The 25,980-nt window shown below is 34.8% G+C and overlaps 3 protein-coding genes across 11 annotated transcripts; 2 read left to right on the forward strand and 1 right to left on the reverse strand.

The window, feature by feature from the left end:
- The first annotated feature begins 5,312 nt into the window (after positions 1-5,312).
- LOC105196013 (probable 28S ribosomal protein S26, mitochondrial) lies at positions 5,313-8,004 on the forward strand. 4 transcript variants are annotated; one of them, XR_005576095.1, is made up of 4 exons: positions 5,640-5,856; positions 6,274-6,520; positions 6,646-7,190; positions 7,608-8,004. XR_005576095.1 is itself a non-coding variant. In XM_011161727.3 (3 exons), exons 2-3 carry the CDS (start codon positions 6,279-6,281, stop codon positions 7,085-7,087), a joined length of 684 nt encoding a protein of 227 aa, XP_011160029.1. In that variant the 5' UTR covers positions 5,313-5,549; positions 6,274-6,278; the 3' UTR covers positions 7,088-7,242. The 4 variants fall into 4 exon arrangements, 2 of the variants coding, with proteins under 2 accessions (XP_011160029.1, XP_011160027.1); XR_005576094.1 differs by having other exon boundaries at positions 7,619-8,004; XM_011161727.3 differs by lacking the exons at positions 5,640-5,856; positions 7,608-8,004 and adding an exon at positions 5,313-5,549 and having other exon boundaries at positions 6,646-7,242.
- On the forward strand, positions 7,981-25,471 carry LOC105196012 (Kv channel-interacting protein 2). 5 transcript variants are annotated; one of them, XM_011161722.3, is made up of 6 exons: positions 7,981-8,117; positions 8,406-8,620; positions 21,748-21,975; positions 22,391-22,461; positions 22,644-22,862; positions 23,309-25,471. In XM_011161722.3, exons 2-6 carry the CDS (start codon positions 8,458-8,460, stop codon positions 23,417-23,419), a joined length of 792 nt encoding a protein of 263 aa, XP_011160024.1. In that variant the 5' UTR covers positions 7,981-8,117; positions 8,406-8,457; the 3' UTR covers positions 23,420-25,471. The 5 variants fall into 5 exon arrangements, with proteins under 5 accessions (XP_011160024.1, XP_011160026.1, XP_025989170.1 ...); XM_011161724.3 differs by lacking the exons at positions 7,981-8,117; positions 8,406-8,620 and adding an exon at positions 18,599-19,244; XM_026133385.2 differs by lacking the exons at positions 7,981-8,117; positions 8,406-8,620 and adding an exon at positions 18,599-19,244 and having other exon boundaries at positions 21,781-21,975.
- LOC105196011 lies at positions 9,392-13,905 on the reverse strand. Of its 2 annotated transcripts, none has more exons than XM_011161720.3 (4): positions 13,617-13,905; positions 11,649-11,876; positions 10,336-11,494; positions 9,392-10,130 (listed from the first exon to the last, which is right to left on the reverse strand). In XM_011161720.3, exons 1-4 carry the CDS (start codon positions 13,710-13,712, stop codon positions 9,622-9,624), a joined length of 1,992 nt encoding a protein of 663 aa, XP_011160022.3. In that variant the 5' UTR covers positions 13,713-13,905; the 3' UTR covers positions 9,392-9,621. The 2 variants fall into 2 exon arrangements, with proteins under 2 accessions (XP_011160022.3, XP_011160023.3); XM_011161721.3 differs by having other exon boundaries at positions 10,336-11,476; positions 13,617-13,904.
- Positions 25,472-25,980: the final 509 nt, after the last annotated feature.

The following is a 25,980-nucleotide window of genomic DNA, read 5'->3' on the forward strand; positions in this document are numbered from 1 at the left end:
TACAGTGGCGTTAGAATTTGTTTATTACGAATGGGTAACTTGTTTATTGTCTGTTTTACAGTTTATAACCAAAAACTATTTTATATAGAGAGACTTTGAAGTTCTATAATGAGCATACTTGTTCATCTTTTTTTTATTTCTTCGTTTCGTCAAATAAAATCTTTTAATTTCTTAGTTATTATTATCATTATTATTATTATTATCATTATTGCGGTTATTGGAGGAGACAATAAAGAACTATAAAATAAATAACATATACAACTTGAAGCAATAATGCTTATGTATAAAATAAAATTTAGAATTTGAGGAAATAAAATTTGAGAACCTAAAATTTAAAAATCTAAGGATTTTGGAATGGAAGAGAGAGAGGATTTTAAGAATTCTTGTACCATATTGTTCAATATTATATCTATATTACATTTTGATGCTGAAAGAAATCGAAGCAGTATAAATTTAATTTAATTTAATTCAAGCAAAGAAATCTCTCTCTCCAATTGTAAGTCTCTTCCGATCAACCGCCGGATGTTATTACTATTACAACGTAGTACTTGTTGAATAATTATACTTACTGTTTACCAGCTATTTTATTAAAATATAGTCGTACAAAATATTCTTATATATATAATATTTGATAATATAACATAGAGAGTGATTATAAATAAGAATGAAAGAGAGAGAAAGAGGGAAAGAGAGTCGACCAAATTTAATGGTATGCGTGTACAAGGTGTCCCAAAATGATCGGAAACAATATCTTTGCCTACCTTGTACATATGTACTCCGCACATTTTATTCTAATTGATTATATGTTTGTGAAAACAGAAAGAATGAAGAAAAATGTTTAATGCTTATTTACAACACATGATAGTATTTATCGATTCTCGTTTCTTCGTTGCAATTCAGCCTTAGTGTTGCGGAGTGAAAGAATGAATTTTTCCACGAGAATTGAGAATGAAGAAGGGAAGAAAGAGAGACACGAGGATTGAACGTTACCGTTTAAACTAAGTTCGAGAAGAAATTTGCACTCTGAGTATATACATAGAAAAGTTGTCCAGCGATTATCGTATTACTCATTGATAGATCCCTTGACGGAGAGTTCGTATGCTCGTCAAGGAATGTACGATTGAGAGAAAAGATAATTCAGTAAATGCGGAGCACGTCGATGTACACAATGCCTTCCTTTGATCGACCAATGAAATGTACACACAGCTCAAGTATATCGTCGACAAGAGATTCTTGCTTACAAAGTCAAGCTAGAAACACATGTGCCATCGTTTTCGCGTGCATATAAGGAAAGATATAAAACTTAGAACTTCTTACAAGACTGTATTTTTAACTCCAGAGAGACTAAGCGCGTCCCCCGTGAATCTAATAAGAACCTAAACTATCGCTGATCTTATAAGAACTTAGACTCAACCGCGAAGCATAATATTTCGAGGCATCTGTAGGTCTAAGAAACTAAAAAAGAGATTCAGACTTCGACGATTGTATGGATTATTTAAGAATCCAGGAACGGCTCCGAGGCTCTAAAAATTCTCTACCGATTTCAAGTAGGGATCTAAGCTGCTAGAAGGTTTTGCGAACCTGCAAATTCCGTGGTTCTACATGATAACTCAACTTGTAATTCGATCGTTTTATGTCTACTTCATCAATGTAAATTAACTTTAATCTAATTTTTATCCTTTTCTAGTTCTAAGAATTAGAGAAAATAAATTAAATCGAGATTTGAAGTTAATCGACATTGATAAAAATTGGACTTTAGTACTTAGAAACCTCTTGGTAGAACGTAGAAAGAGCAGAAAAAGAGAATGCAGCTCTCTTGAAAGCCATGAATTTTTTTACGCATGCATCAATGTGAAAGAACTACAAGGCGTAAAATAAGCGGATAAAATTACTGAAATTAACGATTGGAGGGCTCATCGACATGCTAAATGCGAAATTAATAGCTTGTTTCTCAAGGAAGATATGCTTAAGTATGCATTAAAAGTTGATCTATATTGCAGCAATATTTCATTAGCCGCCACTTATACATGAAATACTGCCACCTTCGAGTTCACTTTGCCTTCGGACGAATCGCATAGTCTTAATATGCAGGAGGACTGTGTCGCAAAGTCCGGTCGTTAGAGGATCGCGATTAAACTAGCCGCGCCAATTTTCCACCAATTTTTTTTTTATCATTCCTCCGGAGCATGATATTTAGCATGGTACTGCCCAGAGCCCTTCAACTTCGAAAAGCTTCCGAAAGGCGAATAAAAACTGCAAGATGTTCGTTACAAATTGTTCCTTTGTCATAAGAATAATTGCGAGACAGATGGATTCTTTTTTTTCTCCTTATTTGCATTTCTTCGAAGGAAACTGCACAAACTGGTCTGCGTCTAAGCCAAAGATATTATCCCCCTCGCGCCCCCTTCCCCCCAACGAGATGCTGCAATGTTACGAAGTATTAAAAATATATGACTAGCATGACGCGAGATTTGGATTTTTTCTCGCGCTAAGCGTTCCGAAAGAGAGACCGAAAGAGAGAAATTGAAAAATGGATTATGCGGAAAGTCGAATTAAAAATCGACGAAGATTTTCTTCTGCTTGAAACTTGATAAACTTTGTCGGAAGATAAAGAACGCGCGAGTCTTTCGGAGCGTCCCGCGCGTGCACGAGATGAAATTATTATCTCCTTGCGTAATTATTTCCGTTGATCCTGCGCGAGCAGAATTATATCGCAATCCCTTTCAATTTGTAATTTGGATTTTGATTTTTCGTCGATGCGCAAAATTCCGACTACGTTCGATCTGCGAGTGGCGTAACAAAAATGGAGAGGGAAAAGGAATGAGATTGTATAGATACAAATTAATATCTGTGATTATCGTCGATGCAGATATATTTTAAGTAATTTCTACAGCGTTCGGGCATATTTGTAGAAAAGAAACGGACAAAGCAGAAGGAAAGGGGAGGAAAAAAAAAATGATAACCATATATACGGCGATAATACTTTTAGGACGATTGTTGAGATAAGATTTATCCGTGTTTGTGTTGAATGCATATTGTCGTACCGCGTGATGACAAAAGTTAATTAATAACGCATTAATTGTAATTAGGATAATTAATATATAGTGCGAGCACGCTATTGCTATTTCGAGAGAAACGGGACAAAAAAGAGAAGAAGAAAAAGAGGAGGAGAGACACGAAGGAGCTCGAATGAATGTGTTTCGCGGAATCCGATTTTGTTGTTGTACATTATAGATACATCGCATTATACACGATCATTTTCAATAAACATATTCTATAAATGACCTCTTTTTTTTTAACATCCTTTACATCTAGACTTCATATCCGTTCGGAGATATATGTAAATTTTTTGAAAAATATTACATTTGTTTTTAAAATATTCATCTACTTTTCAAAAACTTAAAATTTTTTTTATAAAGATTAAAGCTCATTTAAGAAAAATTGTGTATTTAAACAAATCTTGGATACAATTGTAGGTGATAAGATCATTTTGAAAGATGTAATAATATGTAAAATCTACATATATTGTTGAAAAAGTCTTTAAACGTAACATTAAATTATAATTTTTTTAAAACATTTTTTTATTTCTCTTATCGTTTTAAGAATAATATTAGAAAAAAATTTGTGAAACAGTCATAACCAGAGTTGAATGTTATATTGTACGTATCATTTATATATTGGTATCCTAATACTTATTATATTAATTGTAAATATGATATCACTATAAAATATATATATCATGTAACCTCATATATATTTTTAATGTTTTTACTTTAATGTTTTTATTTGAAGGATTAATTTAGATTAATTTAGATCGGTTAAATGTGATTTGCATTCTGTGGCAGTGTCAACAATTTAATGTGCAGAAAATTATATTAATTGTCATGTATATTACATACAAACAACAATTAGCAAAAGTAAAAAGTTTAAATTCTTGTTGAAATTTTTTTCAGAATCTTTTATAATTCCTGTATAATTTTGTAACTTTTTCAAATTCTTTATACAAATAAGAATAATTTTCACAAACACTCAGAAAGTTTACATCATGAAATCTCTTAATTATGTTTGTTTCATGTGTAAAATTATTATTAGCCATAATGATAATTAAAAATTCAATTAGAATACAAAATTTCAAATGTGCAGGGGCAGTGAATCGATATGCATGAAAAAAGATGGAAATACAGTATAATTTGTCATTTTCAAGTGCGAGAACTCATTGAACTTTAATAAAATACATGAAAAAACTAAAATACCATGTTAAAATCATCCTCGCACTTTAACTTAACTTAACCAACTTTATTATGTTTCCCTCCTATCAAGTCGTGCGAGAGTATCGCTGCTGCAATCGTACACATTTAATAAGTAACGATTCATTTCGTGATAAGACATATCGTAAAATGTAGCGGAGTTTAATGTTACTCTGAAAAAAGCCGGTGCACCGTGATGATGCACGCAACGTAAGGTTTGTTAGTTTACATCCTGCTTGGAGCTTTCGCCGCTCTCGGCTCTCGGCGAAGAATTGAGGTTAAGTCCTCGGAAAGCATGTTGCCCGACTGTTGGCCAACCTGGCGAACGGAGCGCCAAACGCGCGTACACGACCACAAACTTTCAAATCGTTCCCGTTCTGACGGCTTTCGCGCCACTGATTCGACTGACTGTATCGACGATAATTTACGCAAACCCTATGAGGATGAAACGCGAATACCGAACTGTAGGGGCGAGCAAATAGTACAATACAAGTACAAATTGACTCACCATTCGCCTCTGGTCGATCTAGCTGTCTAGCTCCGTCTCGGCCACAGTTCTCGAACGTTCCAAGATCCTTCTCACGACGATTCGTCTTGATTCACACTCGGCACGAGTGTGAATCAAACGCGCGATACTTCGCTTTCGACAGTCCCGGTACTCACGCCCGTAGAAAACCCGAGATACGGGATATGGAGCAACGGAGAAGATGTGATTGAACACGCGACGCGACTCACGCTCGTCGAAAACTAGAGATACGAGGCAACGGAGAAGATGCGAAATACGATTGAACGCGACTCGATTTCGTACCATGCATCCGACCCGGCGGATGTCGGTACGAACGCCCGACACTTCATTTTCGACACTCCACGACACTTTCGAATCACTCGCTCGCGTCAAAAACTCGTACGGGATGACGAGGATGCGAGTTGAAAGTTGAAATGCGCTGCGATACGCCGCGACCTTCCGCCATGCTCCATAACCGACCGGCTGCTGTTACTGCGTAGCGGCGGCGGTAGAGCGCAGCGGCGCGCAGGCGCCAGTCACGTGAGTATACGTCACGCCGCTACGTCGGCTACGTGGGCTACGCAGTAGCAGCAGGCCGAGCAGGCAGTCGGTTAGACAGGACGGTGGGAGGTCGCGGCGCGTCGCAGCGTATTTCAATTCACATCTTCGTCGTCCCGTACGAGTGTTTGACTCGAGCGAGTGTTTCGAGAGAAATATTAAAAGTGAAGGGTCGGGCGTTCATATTAAGTATCGAGACAAATCGAAATGGAGTTGGACGGAACGACCAGCGGCGAATGGTGAGTCAATTTGTATTCGGATTTACTATTAATTCACTGCTATAATTCGGTATTCGCGTCCCGATTGCGTTCGCATAAATTATCGTCGGTACAGTGCAACGGGACGAATCAATCGGTCGTGTGAAAGCAGTTAGGATAAGAACGATTTCGAGTTGATTTCGTGTACGCGCGTTCAGCGTTTCCTTCGCCAGGTGTGCCAACAGTTGGATGACATACTTTCTGAGATTGGAGTAACATAACCAAAGTCAAAACGGAGAATTGAAAGCGATTTGCTCGGAAAGATTTACTATTTTGAACATATATTGTGGTATTTGTCATTTAATTATTACACAATATTTATTTATTATTAGTACTATATTACATTGTATGTCAAATCTTTTTTTTATAAAACTGAATATTTTGCGTTTTTTGTACATTATCTTAACTTTGATTTATTTAAAGAACGTTTTGTTACAATGCCATATTGTTAATGCCAATCAATTGTACGTTAACATTTAAGTTAATCTGTTATATCGAGCTTATTATCAAATGTTCTCTATCCAGAACATTTGATAATAAGCTCGATATAACAGATTAACTTAAATGTGACAGATTAACATAAATTATCTATAATCAGATAGACAAACACATATGAACATATAGTATTATAGTGTTTTATGTAAATAACAATGTGTGAATGTTACAATAATCAATAATTTTTATATAAATCTTCTCACAATTCTAGAAATAATGCAGGCTATAAGAATAATGAACGCCAACACTTTGGCAATGGGTACCACAGCACTCTGCGAGACTTTTGTTCCAAATTCCATCTATACACAGTGCGTGCGTTGGAAGAGAAAACCAATTTGGCTACCCTCAGCGAAATCTAAAATGTTTCGAATACCAAAAAGACCTGTCATACCTATCGAGGAGGCATTAGAGCTTCAACGTTTAAGTAATAATTATAAGACATATGAGACATCATTTAGGTACATATGTAAAATACATAGTTCTATAACTTTGACTTTTACTGACAAAGTATCTAGATTATTCTAGTCACTGAAACTATTGTGTATATCTCCCAATACGAATATTAACAAGTTTAATATTACAGGGCATATTTAAAAAAAATAGAGCAGGAGAAGAAGATAGAATCTGACAAGGTGGTTAACGAGCAGCTCGAAGAGGAGGATTTTAAAGCGTGTAGCGCTATAAATGATGAGTGGAATGCGGAAGTGGCGAAAAAACGAGAAATCAGGCTAGAGGAGATGAGGGCAAAGCGCAGAAGCAAGATCCTAGAGGTTTTATTAAAAGTAGAGCAGAAACAGGAAATGGAGAAGGCGAGGCTCAATGAATATGTCAGAAAGACCAAGGAAGAATCTGTCACATTCATCACCGCTGAAAACGTGGACGCCGCGATCGAGGAATGTCTTACAAAAATCGTCAATCATAATCGTGCGTTGGATTTAGAAGGAAATTGGCACGAAGGAAAGTATCCTCCGGATCCACCTCTCGAAGAGATACAGAAATCAGTGACCGTCGAGCAAGGATGTTAAACTTGAAAATTTGATATCTAGACTGCTCGGAAAAGTGAAATTGAAGTTTACTAGACCTATTCCAAGTATTTTAAACTCTTGCTGGAATAATGATGATAATCAAGTACGAGCTGTTATGTTATAGAGATTGTAATAAATATAAAAAAATAGATATTCCAATATTGTTCCTTATTAGGGTCACTGCACCAGTTGCTAAACAATCATCAGTAAACAACTACTTCAAAAAAGTATTAAAATAATAAGACTTTAAAATAACTTGCGAATTAATTATACTTTTTATGCTCTAATTTTCATAAAGATTTTATTAAAATCAGGTTTTATTTAAAAATGTTATTATATTAAAATTTCATTTATGTTTATCGATTAGTTCAATTTATTATTTGTTCATTGACTGGTGCAGTGACCCTATATATATTAATATTCCTATAAAATTAGATTAATAAAAGCGTAAGCAGATTTTATAATTAAAATGGACTGTAACATACTATATATAATGACAAAATTTAAAAATTGACTTTAGTTTTGTTGCAGAAAGTTGTGCAAAATGCTCTGAATAACAATCCATATATAAAATATTCGAATTCAAAGGCACGGCTAATTAAGGTACCGGTTAGTTAATCAAAAACTTTTTCATCCTTGTGGTAAGCTTACAGAGAGCTTACGGAAAAGTATTCCAAGCAGTTTGTATAATTAGCGTAGCACGTCCAGAGCACCTCATTAAAACTGCGCGACTCGAATGCAACCCGGTTGTACCCACTACACGTATGCATATACATACAGGCGACTGCCTGCTACTGCTGCTATTTATCTGCTTCCCTTTAACGCACTTCAAGTGCAGTCTTTCGCGAACAGCGCGCCAACTCGCATCACCGATTTCACCCTCTCTGTTCTAGAGGCGAAAAGAAACGGAAAAAAAACGAAAAATCCATAGACCAAGTGAAATTTGTTCAAATAGATTTGTTAATAAACAAAGTCGCGAAGAAAGCAATTGTTGATTGGAAAATCGCGAGACTTTTCGTGCGATTTTAAGGTGAATAAAATACGATTATTAGAGATTCATATTGAAAAGTCCCGTAAAGTTTTTATTGTATTGTAAGTTTGCAAAATAATTTTGTATTATAAAATTAATCGATAGGATTTTCGTGCTGTAGAGTCACGAATTTCTAAAATTTCTTTAATGATTGATTTAAGCTTTTCTGAAAAAAAATTATTTACATTTTAATTTTAATCTCTTTTTGTTAGAATTAAATTGAAGCTTGAAAGGCGATTTTTTTCATTAAAAGACGCAATTAATCTAAAAATTTATTGTTCTTCAAAGGATTTCGAAGAGTCGAGTGATTTAATTGTTACGAATCAGCGCATCGACGAAGATGTACAGTGTACATGTGACACCGGGAGGATCCTCGGGTCGAAAGAAACACTCGGACGACATGGACAATGAAATCGGAACGTATGGAAGACGAAGAAAGGAATCGATTTCCGTGAAACTAATAAACTACATCCGATCGCAGTTTCACCCGGATGCCGTATCGGGTGAGTCGGAAAAAGTTTAGCGTTCTAAAGCCTGCGATAAATTATTGAATTCTGATTATAGTCGTTTAAAATTTTGCCAACTTCTGCGTTCACGTGTTTTATGATTATCAAACATAAACGTAAAATTTAATGTGTGCATGTAATGTGCGAGATTTTTGATGCATGAACTTTATTAATATACATTAATATACAATATCTTGCAGCTTCACTGCATAATCTAACTAAAAGTAATATAAGAAACTTCTATTTATTATTTATATGCATATAATTTCTTATTTATATTTATTTTCTATATAATATAAAATTTCTAATAATACTTTCCTCCTAACACATGAAAAAAACTTAAAGCTTTCGTACATTACACAATATTGCAATCTCACGTAAATAATAGTTGAAGAAAGTACTTAAATAATAAGTACTTTCACTAGATCGAAGTAAATCGGAAGTAAAGGAGTATTTCATCTCCGATCTACGGAACACATTTATCTTTTCAAGATATCAAATCCTGAGGCTTCTGTGCTTCAAAATAGGATTTCCAATAATCTGTGATAGAAGCGCTATGTTTGGAGATAAATCCGTCTATCTTCCAAGGTAATAATATCGATTATTCAACTTCCATTTCTATTTGTTATTGCTCTGGTCGGATAACGCTTTTGTTCCAATTACAAACCGGTGAAATAATTGTATGTCACTCGTCGCTGACGCGAAAACGAAAAAATACATTAATATGTCTTGCAGCAATCGCACAAAATTATTTAGGATTATCAGTCATAATTATATAGGATGTCAATCGCGCGTTACAAAAAAAGATTAACTTCAGTTATCCCAAGCTTGAACAATAACGAAATTCTTCCGTGATTTAGAAACGGATAGGAATCACGGTTATTCTGGAGAAACGATTATTCGTCGTTACTTCATGTTTGGCGAATTTAATCAATTCCATTTAAAATGATTTTATCGTAATTATTCGTTTCCTGTCGTAAATATTTCGCGCACGAATTTTAAATTTCCGTTATATCCGCATTCGACATTTCGTTGATACAATCGACGGCAACGTAAAAGAATGGGTCTGGAACCTGAATGTTTATGTCATCGGCGATAGATGACTGCTCGTATTGATTCATCCATACATCATTGATGGGAGCATTGTTGGCAGTCTCCCTCGGGTCATCGTGAGTGATAATGGTCATCGCGTGAGTCGGCATAGACTGCTCGAGCGGATCGCTGGGCACATTCGTCATTCGCATACCTTGCGACGTGTCGTTGTACAACATGCAGTAGGGTGAGAAGGAATGTTGCCGCTGCTCAGCGATGTATCTTCGTTCGATCGAGCAATGGTTAATTGCCAGATTAGATCGTTGCGAGACGATCGGAGTCATGTAGCAATAGACGCAGGATGTCTGACTTAACTTGGAGTAATCTACTTGCTTGGATACGTGGTAGTTTAGAATGTTCTCCAAATTGCTGTTGGGTTCGGAGGTCCATTTTGGCCAAAACGTCTCCACTGATCCTGATTCATGAAATATCATTTAATTAAAACGTCACAAAAATAAAATCTGCTCTTTAAAAAGAAGACAATATTATTTAAAAAAGTTTGTAATTTTTTTTTATATAAAAAAAATTATATACACTTTATATCGTATATTTTCACATTTACATTTTTATATGTTTTTAAATATTTAACAATAAGAAAAATAAATAAAACAAACGCGCACCATTTGCCGGGCTCTGGAAATTCCCTGTACCAGTTTCCTGATTAACATTATTTTCTAACTCTGTCACAAAATTGCTTTGCGGTTGTTCATATCTCTCGTTTAATAGATTGTTCGTCTCCTGAGTGAATCGAGAATAATGGTACTGATATTGTTGTTCATTCGAATAGACGTTTTGCTGGAAGTTGTTCTGTTCGAAGGTGTCAACATTGCGAAAATATCCCGTGCCCATCTCTTCGTTGTGCCTGCTAAAATTTTGTAGATAATAAGCATCAGAGGAGTCGTTGTTGGCCATCATATCTGTGCTGGTCGTGCAATTAATATTATCTTGCGCGTCCAAATTGAAAAAGTTTTGGCCACTGTGGTAGGCGGTATCCGTCCGGTACTGATAAACTAGATTTTTGTCAGCATTTGCAGTAGTCATAGTAGGATCCGTGTTGTAATAAATTGCATGTAACACCTTAGAGGATTGTAAATCACCATAGGTGTTGTTAGGCACTTCCATCATGCTAGTGATTGTCCAATTCTGATAAGAATTCGGCCGATCGTCACTTTCACCAGGAAACCTATACTGATTTTCACTGGCAAGCACGCCTGAAATCTGCTGAGGCATCAAGTTCGCCTCATTCAGCAAGAACTCTCCTCTAGAATTCTTTAGCAAGTTGTAATACTCGTTAGTATTCGCGTCCATTTGATTCTCAATCTCGTTGCTCTCCGACTCAGCAGTTAGGGTGTCAGAATTGTCCAACAAATTGCTGGCCCAGAAAAGAGAGCTGGCAATCTCGCTTAGATTCGCGCCCGCCGGTGCCTGTAGCATTCTTTTCAACAAGAATGAGCCCTGAGAACTTCCCTCGGGTTCCTTCAGTACATGATAATTCAATCTATCATTCAACGAGAATGCGAGTGGATCCGTGACGTTGGTTAAATTTGTTTCCGGATAGCTCGGCTCAACAAGAGGAACCGTTTGAAAATTGGGTGACATCGCCGTCCGCAGATTTGCGATACTCAGATCTTCCACTTGATTATTATTGTTATCGCACGTTTCAAATTCTCGCTGAATTTTTCTGAGCAAAAACTGTTTGAACTCCTCGTAATGCGGAATTTTGTCATCTTCTCTGCTTACAATCTCCTCCTCAGCACCAATCTGTAAAAACGAGAAGCACTTTGTCCGAAGTCAATCATTGTCGCTTGTTCATTGCACCATGCAAAAAGAAATGGAAAAGAAAAAAATATAAAATTAAAAAGAATAACAGAGAACGTGATTTGATTTATCGATATCATGTTACAATCAAGTACAGGAATTTATATCGACTCACCCACTGATAAGGCGAGAATTGAGACTGCTGATGCTGATGATAGTAATAGTCGTCATCGGCCATTATATAGTCAGGACTGTGCAACGGCGTCGATGTTACACCAAGCTTGGAGTCTTTCAATTTTTTCACCTTCCTCTTGCGATTCTTCCTCAGCTCCTGCAGCAACCGACAGAACTCCGCGTCATTTCCACTTCTAGCGGCTTGTAGAACTTTGACCAACACTTTCTTCTGTAATTTAAAATTATGATGAGACAAAGGAATCAAACGTTCGCGAAAATCAGCTAAGTTAAATGGGAAATGAATCTTTTCACGTAGCAACATCTTTGTCCTCTTGTTGTATGTTCTTGATTAACTATATTTAACTTTTACATTATCTCTTGATGTCGTTTATTTATGATTTATAAAACAAAGCAGAAAAGTCTGGATTAAAAAATAAAATTTTCCATTTTCACTAATGTAGATTAATTTTGATCTCAGCTTAACTTTGTTTTTTAAGAATTTTAAAAATTAGAAAAAAATAAAAACCAAGTTAAAATTAAAGTTAACATTAAAATTAATTGAGTGAATTACTGAAGAAGTTGGAAATCTGATAAACGAGGGCTTCAGGAATATCAAAGCTGGGAATTGTAATAAACATAAAATTAATCCTTTCCCTATTATTCTGGGTATTTTGTGTATAATTCTTGTTCGTATAAGTTTCTCGCAAGTTCGACGAATTATTATATCGCTTATTAAGTTATACACATTTTGCTATTTTTTAAAGTAAAGTTTCAACATTTGTTCTATGTTCGTGAATATTATAAAGATTTTTTGACTCTTTTGAAAAAATGAACAGATTCGAGATATCCAAGATGATAGAGACGAGGCATCGTTTTAAGCATAGTATCGTAAGGGTTAAATGTATTTCGCAATCAAACGATCATTAGTGCTACAAAAAATTACAGGATATTCTAGATATTAATAATTAATATAACATGGGCATTCTTCAACTTAGCAGTTGGTTTTCTGGTTGTCACTAGCTGCATTCAGCAGAAATAGCAGCTTTCCAATTGTCGTAAGATTCTTTATTACGATTGGTTTATGCATTCATATCCTGCAGGAACTAAAGGCAAGAGCTAATTAAAGTCACCAATGTGTTAAAGAATTTTACAATTAGAAAACTTTTTTTTTTACTGAACGCAGCTAATATTTCATCTCCAGCTGCTTAAAGACAGTAAATAAAGATGACTGGTGGAATTATCGATACACGCGAATGTATGAGGACGATGAGGACCATAATTGCATATGCAATTTGCTTCAGCTGCACTTCGCTACACCCTCTGCATTCAGATGAATGACGGAAGAAAGGAATGGGGTATGGGGTGAGTCTCCGCGAGAAATGGACGGGGTTGATAGCGTCATGTAAACAACTTCATATGATTCTTGGTTAGGATCTCGCGTATCGGATCGCGAGTCAACCGTCGCACGAACAAGAGTCACGAAGTGACTTATTCTGGCGACGAGGTCATCCATGATGTCCACTCGAGTCCACTCGAGTCGCGAGAGTGGACTGTGGACCGAGGTAGAGAGAGGCAGGGACAGCGGCGTCCAAACATGCCGGATATCCGGTACGATTTGATCGTAACCTCCCCGTATCATACGATGACAATTTTGACGTTGCAGACGATAGCTTCGGACGACCGAGTCATGGTTAGGAATTCCCGAATCGCGCGTCCACCCGGACTCGGTGTCTCTTGGATCAAGGTAAAATCTATCGATCTAACTGCGCTATGCAGTTGATTCCTCGGAGAATGCGCCAGTTCTTTGGATCGCAACCATCGATCGATCGGGGCGCGATCTTCGACGGGAGTTCGAACAAGTCTCGCCCTCGGGACGAAAACCGGCGACGAGGGAGATCAGAGCGGACGATAAAAGCGAACACATCCGGACACGTCTTCATTGTCGCGAACGACTACGGTGACAGCTCACCTTGATGTTACCCGGTACACGGTACCTCACGGCCAGGGCCTGCAGCTCCTTGTAGGACAGCTGCGCGAGATCGTGGCCGACGTTCATGCGATTCATGCTGCTGCTGTTACTGTATGGCGGAATATCGTCTGCTTCGTCACTCACCCGACCTGAGTTTTCGAATTCGAGCCAACTGTGTGCTTTTAGCGCGAAACGCCATAAAGTCACGTTCTCAGCGGGGCGCGCAATTAGGATTTTCGATGGCAGTTGCGATTTTTGACGGTTCCTCAGCGGGAGGGACGCGGGTAGGTTGGGACCAATCGCAGGCGCGGTATCTATCGATTGGCTCCTGTCGCGGGATCGAGATTTCATTGATCGCCTGCTAGATGGATCCTCTCTTATTATTTGCGAATGAAAATAAGCGCGCCAATCTCGCTGGAATATGATCTAAAGCTCACTTTAGACCATATCGCTTTTGCACCTGATTTTTGCACTTCTAATAACTATCTTCCGGATAAAGATATGTGTCAATTAAATAAAAATTTGTTTTCTTCACTGAAACTTCTGGTTACTTATCTGCAGATAGCTATTCTTCATATTATTAATTTTTGACACAAAATGTATTAAAATTTTATTAGAAATTACTATATTTGCTAGAGGATGTTTCATGGACAAAATTAGAGGTGGGAAGAAATTGAGCATTAGACGATCTATAATTTGCAATAGAACTCGAAACATATGTCATATTTTTTAATAACTCGACTTGTCAAAGAAACGATCGAATGTCCTTTATATAATTTTAAATCTATTAAATTATGTTTTGTATAATGCAATAATTTTTTCTCATCTATAATTATATTCATAATTTGATTTATAAAATTACGAATAGAATTTTATTTTGAATTTTGTTGCAAATTATATCGTGTAAAGTGGGGTTAAGAGATCTCACAATTCTTCTATTAGATTAAAGATGAAAATGACTGAAAAAAAACTAGAAAGTTTGAGTAAAAAATTCAATAAATTTTTTATTTGCTAGTATAAAGCTTTTCAAGATTAGAGTAAATTTTTTCTTGTTTATTTTCCGCAAATTATAATTTATTTATGTAAAATATAATACTTTACATTAATAATTATTTGTTAAAAACTCGGTAACTTAGTAAAAGAATTATTTTTTTTTACTGAGTTTTTCATTCAAAGCTTCCAGCTTTTTTCAGTCATTTTCATTGTTAGATTAGATTGATCGGCCGATTAAATTTAACAATAGTTAATTGCAAAACTTAAAATGGATCATTCCTAATCTAATTTTTTAATTGTTTTAATTAAAAAAATAATTATGAATTTAAAATATTATATTTTTTACATAAGTAAATTATAATTTGCCGAAAATAGACAAGGAAAATACAAAATTAGTTTTTGAGTTTTGCAGTTGACTATTCTTAAATTTAATTGATTGATCAAGCTAATTGGAGATGGTGAACCGGCCTTAATCTAAGGAAAAGATCAAGAATCCGAGGATGTAAGATCGGAGGATGTAAGATCGGCTTTAAGTGGTGTTCGCCGCTTTTAAGCACGTCCTCTCTTGCTGCCTAACGTCTATAGTTCTCAAGCACTGTCTAGTGTCTATATCCACAGATGTTATCGATACACATCTCAATCACGCATGTGACGTTTGATTTTCTTGTTCGATCTCGAGCCTCGCGACGGAATTACGTGTGGAATGCAATAGTAATCGTTAATTGCGAAAGAGAACATTTAGATCTAATCGCTGACTAATGGTTCCGTTGTGTGTGCTTCGTTTTTGTGGCTTAATTAATTTTGCGACGCTCTCGCAAAGAATGGTTAATGAGACGAGCAAGATCATTTGCTTTATTTAATATTTTAAATAAAGTTGTGCGAAACGAGAGAGAAAGTAGGGAAGAGGGGAGAAAGGAATTCTTGTAACTTAAACCAATATCAAAAATAAGCGAAAATCGAAAGAGCAACAAATATCAATTAAAACAACATCGGCAGTATTTGCTGACGAGCTGTGTCGCAGGTGGACTGGAATGTTCTCGCGCGTGCTACTTTTGCGTATATCGACTCACGAGTTTGTTTACGCGGAAAAAAGTTTGTCGAGAACTCGTAAAAAATTTATAGGAGCCCGAGATTGATATGTACGTATGTATGTCGTGTGACAAAAGTTTACACGCGTTCGAAGTGGAAAGATAAGAAGCAAAACACCTCAGCGAGAAAAAAAATTAGTATCTAGTCAACAATACATACATTTTTTCATGTATAAGCAAGAGTACAAAATTTTAAAAGAATTTCATAAGCTTAAACAGATAACAAATTTCTTCATATAAGTAAATTATATCCGTTTAAGATTATCGAATTCTCTCAAGAAGATTTTATACTCTTGCTTATATATGAGAATATGACTGTCGATTTGATAATAATTTTTTTCTGTAGATTAGAATTAACTTCATTAATTTTTAATAAAATGAGGAAATTTAACTAACTGAAAGAATTAACTCTAATTGACGCAAAGAAGCGATAATTCGAGAATAATTACCTCTTTTTACACCCCTGCAGTGAGAAAATGAAGTTTAATACAGTATTTTTTGTCAGATCGTATTTATTTTTTTCATTTTTTTTTAACAAAAAAATATTGAAAATACCATACATAAATAATAATCTTAAATCTTTTTATAGAACATGTAATCGTTTACGCGAAAAAAATAGGTGACTATTTTCAAGTTAAAAGTAATTCAACGTTTAAACATCTGTTACGGAATTCTTTTGTTTGCAATTATTGGATATCGCAGCTTTCAAGTGCACCGATTACAACTTACAGACGATATCGACGTTTGGCGCCTCAATATGTGACGCAAATAAGTGTAAGAACGTTGTGAATTAATAACCGTTCGCTATTTTTGCGAAATCCAATGGGGATTGATCCGCTTTACCTCGTCGCGTCTTTACCTTTGTACAGAATCGATATGCGAATAGAGAGCAAGTTGTTACATACATTCGAGCGTTTCGAGGTTTGAGAAAAAAGTCGGGCTTTCTCGAATAAATCCCTGAAATAAATAGAATATATTAAGAAGTTTATCAGAGTTTTGATTTACTAAAAATCAGAAAGAAACGCTTTTATTATTATTTGTATTTGGTACACATTTCGAGTTGCGCTTGACAATTTGACAACTTGCTCGGCCGAATATGCGTTATAATATTTTTTAACAATTACGTCGTTGAAATGATAACGGGTAAATACTTATTTTCAAGTTGAGACAGCTAGTAATTGAGGTAACTCGACTTGTCAGTTGCGATGATATCTCACGAACTGGTTGTTTCAATAATAAAGGTTGTTCCAATAAAATATTATTGGAAACGCACGCGTTGATGAGCCGAAATTCAAATGAAGCAATTAGACGTGAGACGCTGTCAGTGATGCTTATTTTATGATATAGTACTATATTTACCATTTCTTAAGAACTTCAAGACTCACGAAGCCTTTGGCCTTTTAAAGGTTTTAAAACTTTCATTTTTTAAACTTTCAATTTTTACGGTATTCAGTACTTAAAGGTTTTTTCGAACGACCGATTGTAACGATGCAGTTTCCTTTATTTTTTGTTTTGTACTTTTATTTTTTAATTCTGTCTTTCGTAAGAAATACAAATTTTTTTTTAACAAAAATTTCGTATAATATTTAGGTAGACAGTTTCCAACTTTCAATTAGAAAAAACTGGAATATATTTAAATTGTTTAATTGTATTAGAAGAATTAATTATTAAAATTCTATCTTGTAATAAGCATTAAACAAAGTCTGTTTTAAATTATAATAAATTTAAATATTAGTTCTAAAGTACTCTCTTTAAATGTAAATTTATTACATTTATTATTTCTGAAGTACTTTACATAGAAGAAACAATTTTGTTGAAACGGATGTAAAAATAATTATGTTTTTCAGTGTAATGTAATTATTAAAATGACTACATCGAACTAAAAAAAAAAGATATGGTAATTATTATGAAATTTGGTAAAGTTACCACCAATCTCTCACCAGTTTTATCAATGTAATACAATTATTTTAATGATCTAACATAATTATTTTCATACTGTATTTCAACAAAATTATTTTTTTGGTATAAATTTAAATTTATTATATTCAAAGAATTACGATCAGCAATACTTCAGAAACATTCCAAATTTTTTTCAATAATTTTTCAACAATTTTTCTTTAAATGCAAGATTCATGGAAATTTTGCTATCCCAAAGACATCTCAGAAATGTTACATGTTTACGATCTCATCCAGAGAAAAGTTTCTTTAAGTAAAAAAAAAATTTTGTTAAAATAAAAAAAAAATTCTGTATTATAAAGTTAACAAAAAATTTCTTTGATTTGAAACATTTTTTTGGTTGCTTCTTCCATTAGAATTAAAGAAATGGTTGTGCAACGAAAATCTTTTTTTAAATAAAAGAAATATGTTTTTAAAGAACTAAATTATTTTTTTTGTCAGTATTTTTGTTAAATTAAGAACTTATTTGTTTAAATAAAATAAAATAAATAATTTAAAAAAATAATTTATTTACTTTAATAATGTCATTTCTTTAAATCCAAATAAATTTTTGTTTTCTTTGAAAGTATTTTTATTTTTACTTAAAAAACTAAGAAACGACTTCATCAATTTAAACATAATTTTCCTCTAGAATGCTTTATGAAATGTTTTATTTTTTCAATTGAAGTATTTCTGAGACATCTCTGAAAAATGTTGATGCTGTATGGGTTGTTCTTGTCGAAGAAAAAGATAAAAATTTTGATTTCCTCGTAAAGAAATCTCAAACGTTTGGGGGAGATTTTAAGAATTTTCGACATAGCAATTGAAGTATTCGAAGTGGCGATTTGAAACTTTCGTTCGAAGTCGAGTCATCTCGTTGCCACTGTCGAAAAGATCGTCGCACTTGCGCGTTAAAGGCAACGTGCGGCACGTTTTGCCATGGACCGTTTTGCCATGGACCCCCCGCGGTGGTTCAGTGTAACATCATCGGCGTAGTGTAACGTTATCCGCAGCCACCGTTCAGGAACATCGTTCAGCGAAGGACGGACAGCAGCAACCGCAGCAGCCAGCGGCGGCGGCAGCGTATCCCGTGCGCAGCATCCGCAACTGCGTGTGGCGGTCCAGCCTTCTACTGCATCCCTTGCTCGCGGTCTCTCTCATTTTCTCTCCTTCCCTCACGCCACTCCGTGCGCGTGCGAAGCTCCAGCTCCTCTCTTCTCGTTCGGAGAGCGTGTCACGAGGGATGCGTCGCGCCGATCAGTGGTGGTGAATCGAGTAATCCCGATTAATCCCGTCCCGTCGCCGATATATCAGGGGCAGGCCGAGCAGGAAGTCTACGCGCTTGCTGGCCGATGAAGGCGCGTAAGAGTCGCGACAAACGTAAGTCCGGAAAGCGAGAACGTCCGTAAAGAAAGAAAGAAAGAAAGAAAGAAAGAAAGAAAGAAAGGCTGCTCCGCGATCGAGCTCTTCCTCGCCCCGTGTACGCGGCATCGTTCGATATACGTGCCACTGCCGTTGATACTTGGACCAGTCGATCGACTACTCAGCGGAGAGCGTCGTTGACGAGCGGAGCGACAGCCGGGGGGTGATAACTGCCGAATGCAGCACCAAGGTGCGATGATGAGCAACCAAATCTCTCTCTTCTCGTCTTCTCTCAGTCACATCCTCACCTACCTCTGTGGGAATCGCCTGATTGTCTGTCTCTGTCTGTTTGTCTGTCCGTCCGCTCTGTTCGTTTGTACGTAGTAATCCCATGTTCTATGAATGGTAGCCCTTGCGTAGGTCGGAGTCCAACCCCCTATCGCACAAGGATTGTTAATGTGTCAAGGGTCATGTCTGTATCGGCTTGGTTCGAGTATATATCCCCCTTCTATATCCTGGGGGGTTGATATTTTTGGATAACACGTTCTTTCTCTGATCTTTCAGGTCTCGCTTATCGATCCTCGGATTCTTTCGACGTTTAAGTATATATATATATATTTGGCTTTTGCAATTCACAAAGCTGTCCTCTTTCATCTCACTTGACCAATTGTGCATCTCTCTTTCTCTTTCTCTCTCTTTCTCTCTCTCTGCAACGATGTCACACTTCAAGATTCCAAAAACTCCTGAATGTTTAGCTCCTCGTTTCTTCTTAAATACTTTGAAGAGTCTATAATTCTGGGACATTTCTCTGAATTCTTAGAGCTTCCTCGAGATTCTTGGACCCTTTTTCAATCTCTTTCTAATTAACTGTCTACTCTGATATAACACTTTATAAATGTAAAACTTTTTTACGTCTTAGTTTTTGTTTTTTGTAGAATTTAGGATTTTTATTTATTTGATTCTGTGTTTTTAAATGCCTAAAGATTTCCAATTTTTCTTTCCTTAAGTTTTACTTTTTTCTAACGTAACTTTTTTTTTAGTAAAATGGCAAGATTATTTATAGCAACTCACATACAGCAAGCCTGAAGAAATTAAAAACTTTTTCTCATAACTTTTTTATCTAACTATATTTACATAAAAAATAATTATATACATGTAATAGTACTCCTGATTAACCCTTCATAAATACAAAATTTTCAAAGAATTTATTTCGAAGGTTTTGTCCCTTCGCATTTCTTTGTGTAACAAAAGGAAGGGATGGTCAGGAAGTAAGGGGGTAGGGGCTGCAACGTTACTATGGCAACCCCGGATACCCGGGACCAGAGCTAATGGTCGTAACATACGTAGGAGATGAACGAAACGTCGCAATTCTTTAGAAAATAATTTCCGACGTGTTTACATCAATAAATTGTAGACGTCACATATTTGTAATGAAAATTTCTGCATACATCCCTGATTCTTGCTTGAATTTGATTACGCAGATTGTTGGATTACCCCGTTTTTACACTTTTTAATTCCTAAATATTTAAGTTTTAAAATTCTTCAGATTTTTCAACCCCTGCATTAACAAATTCTTTTTGAGTCTATAAAATACTTTATTTTGCCTTTAAATATTTCCCTCATAATATATTGTAGATTGTCATTTCGATTGCTGAAACACTTCGTAGTTCTCTTAGCATTATATTAAGCTTTTTTTATAAGAGCTAACAGCGAATTTTGTTGCTTGATTAGCTAGTAATTAGCATTAAATTTTCATAATCTAATCGATTTGGTAACAATATTATATTGATGAAAATACTTTTAAAAACTCGATTAATTGCGTCTATTTTATATTTCCGTTTACAAGAGAACTATCGAATCACTTCCTGCTTTTATAAAATATTATTTCTTCAAAGTAATATATTGGGAAAAATACACATACAAATTAATTAATTTGCACTTGCCACAAAGAGTATTTCTGATCAAATCTTTTTCCGGAACAAAACACCCCCGCACCGTAGAATTCATATTAATGGATTTCACTGTCAGAATATGAAGAACATATTCTCGTAATATCTTCTTCCTTGAGTTCTGTCGATCTTCTGCAATTCTCTTCTTGAATGATTCGCACTACAGAGATGGGGTCACTTGTTAAAAATGACTGTTAATTAAAATGGTTACAAATTTAATATTTAATAAACAATCAACAAGAGAGAAATTAAAAAGATTATATATGTAAAATTATTGCAAAATACCTTTAAAATAATTAATTGTATTGTTTTTTTAATTTTTTAATTTTTTAATTTTATAAAATATTTAACTTGTTTTTAATACTCAAAACATGGTTTATAAATGAGTAATTATGAAAAAAACGAACGACCACATGTAGTGCGAACCACCTCCACGATTTCTCTTCACCCCTGCTGTCTCTCGCCTCTCACGACTTCTCCGCCTGCAAGTCTATACGCACTGTGTAGGTCCCTCCTAGAGTAGAGTACGTCCCTTCTTCAGGGATGCTACGATGGTTCCCTCAAAAGTAGAGAACACTAAAGCAAAAAACAAAAGAACCCTTCTGTATCTCTCTCAAGCAAAAGAGAAAAAAAATTGTTGAAAACCTCCCTTCTTGGCAATCGCGGGCAACGGGAGTTTGCCGGTACCCTTTGAGCGAAGGGTGTCACTACCCCGTTCTCGACGACAAGAGGAGGGAGGCGCGAGAGGGAGTATTCTCGAAGGCGCGACGCAGTCTTAGGAGTGAAGGGTTTGCGAACTTGCAGAAGGAGAACTTGAAGGACTCGGGGGCGTTTTAGGGAGCTCCGGGGGCGCAGCGCTCGCCCTTAGCGGCCGACACAAGCCGGAGGAACTCGCCACTCTTGCAGCCACCACAAGGTTTTCCCGGAAGGAGATCCAGCTGATCTACCGGGGCTTCAAGCAGGAATGCCCGAGTGGTCTGGTCGACGAAGATGCCTTCAAGAAGATCTTTTCCCAATTCTTTCCGCAGGGAGGTAATAAAGGAATGATGATGAGATGATGGTGATAATGATGATTTTAATCGCTCTGTTGAATGATAATTGATAAAAGTGTCCTCTTCTCCCTCATTGTGAATTAAAAAAAAGATGGTCATTTTTATTGCAATAAAAACGAAATTTTTGGATAATGTTCTCCTACATCTTCTTGTTTAAGTTTCATAACATTCACATGAGATTCTTCTGATTCTTGAAAGATTTTGGCTTTACATTATCAAATGAGCTGATAAAATTATATGCATTTTTTCAGAAGGATTTTCTATAAATTATAGATTTCCTTTTTTATCTTTTCATTAGATAAATCAATCTATCTTGCATCATACGAAAAAGTCATATATATAAGTCTTTTCTTAAATTATTATTACTATCCTTTTCTGATCATCACGTGTTATAGATGCAAGTCAGTATGCTCACTATGTCTTCAACACCATGAAGAGGAAACCGTCCGGCAAGATAAGCTTCGAGGTGAGCGATGTCACATACAAATCTTTTAAAAGAAATTTGCGGAAATGTTCCCGCGATTTCAAACTCGACTTTAAATTTACGCACTATAGACTTTAAATTTATTTTATATTCACTATAGATACCATTTTAAGTTCTATAGAAAATTCATTCGGACTAAGCCCTAAATTTTTTCTTTTAAATAGGAATTCCTCACTATACTGTCGAAGGTGTCGAGAGGGTCGGTAGAGGAAAAGCTACAATGGGTGTTCGGTCTGTACGATCTGGATGGCGATGGTCTGATAAGCAAGGAGGAAATGCTGGATGTAGTGAACTCCATTTATGATATGTTGGGTCGTTACACACAACCGCAAATCCTTGAGCCTCATGCGGCCGCCCGTGAACACGTCGATCGCATCTTCCACGTGAATATTAACATAACACTTTTTAACTATAAAACAAAAATATCTAAAAATAATTTATAACAAAAAAATTTGTAAATTATAATTTATAGAAGCATTTTGCAGTCCTCCAGGACTTAGTTATTAACTTTACAATTCATTAATTAGTCAAAAAAATTTTGATTGTTTTCTAAATATTTTTTATTGTATAGCTTATTATAATTATTTTATTTTATTTTTTATGGTTGTAATGATAGATGGCAATTTTATATTTCTGACTTACGTAATAATACACATAATGTTTCTTTCAGAAACATTATGTGTATTATTTTATATCTTTGTTATTCATCGAATATTAAAAAAAGATAAAATGATACATGAAGGCACTGAAGTGGTGTTACCGAACGTAGCTTTATTAAGTTAGATATTGTTAGTATTGATTAAAAATAATATTTTATGTATATTTTTAGTTGATGGATGCGAATAAGGATGGTGTGGTGACCATCGAAGAGCTGGTGCAGTGGTGTTCCAAGGACGAGCAATTGTTGCGAAGTCTCGATACTCTGGACACTGTATTATGAGATCCTAACGTTTTATCGGCAATTTCAGTATCAATTACGCTTTGAGCAATGACTATGAAATATCCATTGTGAACTTTTCCATCGACCCTCCTCTCTTCACGCAGATGAAAAAAGGGAACACGTAAATTCTCAATGATTTAACGATTATCATTATGCATATGAAAAACGTAAAGTTGATTGAAAAAATATTAAGAATATCTCTTTTGACAAAAGACAAAAAGAAACCAACCAAATCGGGTTATACAATATTATGAAATTGGGCATGTATCGTAAAACAGCTTTTGAAATAAATTTCGATCAAAATTTTTTAATTATTTTCTGGATTTCTGTTGTTTTTTTAGGGAAAATGGAATAATTTCAATCGGAATGTATTTCGTTTTTTTCTAAAAAATACAATAGAAGTCTGGGAAACAATTTCAACCGAAATTCGAACAGTTTGATGTAATACGTATCCTGTTTGTGAATCGCGAGCTTATAATTCACGTAATGCAAAGTACAATAATTCAATGTTTGCAGGAAGAGAAAAAAAAACGACCAATCGAAGTGTCATTGCTCGAGACGTGTCTTTAAAAAGAAACCCTGGACTTTTTCGCACGTGTCTTTTGTAAATATGTATGTACCTCGTTTACACATCTACCCAGTCTTTCAAGTACAACATTTCCGATGCGTCATTCAACAATTGAAAATCTGAAAGAATCAACGATTTAAGTCGCCTTCAAAGTTGCTTAAAGCTCTACACACAGCTTTGAGAATTTTTGAAATTAAATTGAAAAATATCTTCAATTATTGTTATCTACAAAATTGTTACATACCAAATGTTAAATTATTAATTAATCATGTCAAAGAAAATAGATCGTTGGTTCATTCAGATACTCAATTTCTTGCAAAAAAAAAAAAAAAGATTAAAAATAATCGGTACAAATTTGATCTGCGAAAACAGAAAGGGTATTCATAATTTAATTGAAATCGAGAATCGATTTTAACTCGATTTTCATATTATTTCACAGAAAATGTGCGTTTTTCTTCTCATAAATTTTTCTGTTGACTCATATATTTTTAGAGAATCGCTATGATATTCGCGTAGTGTCTAAACTTACGAAGTGTCTAAACTTCGAAAACTTTAATGATATACATTAATCGATTGATCCTTTGAGGGCGTAACTCTGCCCTAGCTCTTTAAGATTTTCAAATTTGATCTTTCAATCTTATTGTACTATCGTGAATGCCAAATTTGAACTTTTAAGTCATCGATTACAAAAGTACTTTTCTCGGGCCAAGTGAGGAAAACTTTCTGTATTGTCTTGTTATTACTTGGCCTATACCTCGTGTGATTATCTTGTACCTTATTATTATATAATATTAATGATATATTAATATATAGAATTATATTAACGGAGTTAAGGTAACTCCTTGTCTGCCATATGTGCCGTGTCAAAAATAATATCTCTCGCATTTTCTTGAATCTTTTAATATTCATTCATTATTATTACATTTCTTGTTACAGGATTTTCTTTTCAAACTTGTAAAATCCTTCGACTTCACTACAGTCTTGGATCTTTGTACAATCTCGATTATTTGCGAATTTTTTTATTTCTGTAACGTTTCAGTCTCACAAAAGATTCTTAATTATTTAATCATTCTTCGATTCATAGGTATTTTATGTTTGACTTCTAAAGAAGAGTATCTGTTTGTACAATTCTATTTCAAGCTTCATGGCAGATAAAGTGTTGGTACCACTTATTACACTTGTTCTTAAATTGTTGAGATTTAATCACTCTTACTGAAACGAGCTATATATACGTATATATGCATATATATATTTGTATATATGTATGTATACATGTATAAAATCGACTGTTAAAAGCATTCCATGAATTTATTCTCGTTCGCAAATATTATTGCGAATTTTTCGGCGTTGTGAACGCAAAATGCGCCTTTTGCGTATTTAACAAGATTAGCATGTAGCATGTACATACGTGTATGCACTTTTGTTAAAACGCATGTACACTCGTGCATACCTATGAAAAAATAAATCTACCTTTGTACCATGAACCTCTATGTCATTTAATTATCTAAATTCTTAAAATATGCAAAATAACATAAAGATAAAATAACATAAAACTTAAGGACAAATATATTTTTAAAAGTTTAATAAAATTCCATATTCTTTCTTAAATATTTATTATTAAAGTGATGACTGTTAAAGAAATTCTTAAATATTTTAAACTTTTAGAAATATAAAGATATATTTAGACATTTATGTGTATGTTTACATTTTATAATTTTAAAGATTTTATTATAATACTTTTTATACATATATTACAAATCTTTTTATACATATATTACAAATCTTCGATAATCAATTCCGTATATTCGCAAATATGTCTGATAATCTTTGAATTTAAAAATGCCGCTTCTAGAAATGGCGGGAAAATCCAAACTTGTCCGTTCTTTTTTGTATTCTGACGCAAATAACACAGTTCTAATTACTTATTCGATTTACAGCTGTACATAATAAATATATGTATATATTTAACATTGTGTAAATTTTTCTTCGATGA

The sequence above is a fragment of the Solenopsis invicta genome, chromosome 12 (genome assembly GCF_016802725.1).
Source record: "Solenopsis invicta isolate M01_SB chromosome 12, UNIL_Sinv_3.0, whole genome shotgun sequence".
Taxonomy (NCBI): Eukaryota; Metazoa; Arthropoda; class Insecta; order Hymenoptera; family Formicidae; genus Solenopsis; species Solenopsis invicta.

Coding starts and splice junctions, on each gene's coding strand:
- LOC105196013 (XM_011161727.3), top strand. CDS start 6,279: ATGCAGGCTATAAGAATAATGAACGCCAACACTTTGGCAATGGGTACC. Junction 6,521..6,645: donor ACATATGAGACATCATTTAG/GTACATATGTAA, acceptor TTAATATTACAG/GGCATATTTAAAAAAAATAG.
- LOC105196012 (XM_011161722.3), top strand. CDS start 8,458: ATGTACAGTGTACATGTGACACCGGGAGGATCCTCGGGTCGAAAGAAA. Junction 8,621..21,747: donor TCACCCGGATGCCGTATCGG/GTGAGTCGGAAA, acceptor GCGAACTTGCAG/AAGGAGAACTTGAAGGACTC. Junction 21,976..22,390: donor CCAATTCTTTCCGCAGGGAG/GTAATAAAGGAA, acceptor CACGTGTTATAG/ATGCAAGTCAGTATGCTCAC.
- LOC105196011 (XM_011161720.3), bottom strand. CDS start 13,712: ATGAATCGCATGAACGTCGGCCACGATCTCGCGCAGCTGTCCTACAAG. Junction 11,877..13,616: donor GTGTACCGGGTAACATCAAG/GTGAGCTGTCAC, acceptor TTTAAATTACAG/AAGAAAGTGTTGGTCAAAGT. Junction 10,131..10,335: donor TTTCCAGAGCCCGGCAAATG/GTGCGCGTTTGT, acceptor TTCATGAATCAG/GATCAGTGGAGACGTTTTGG.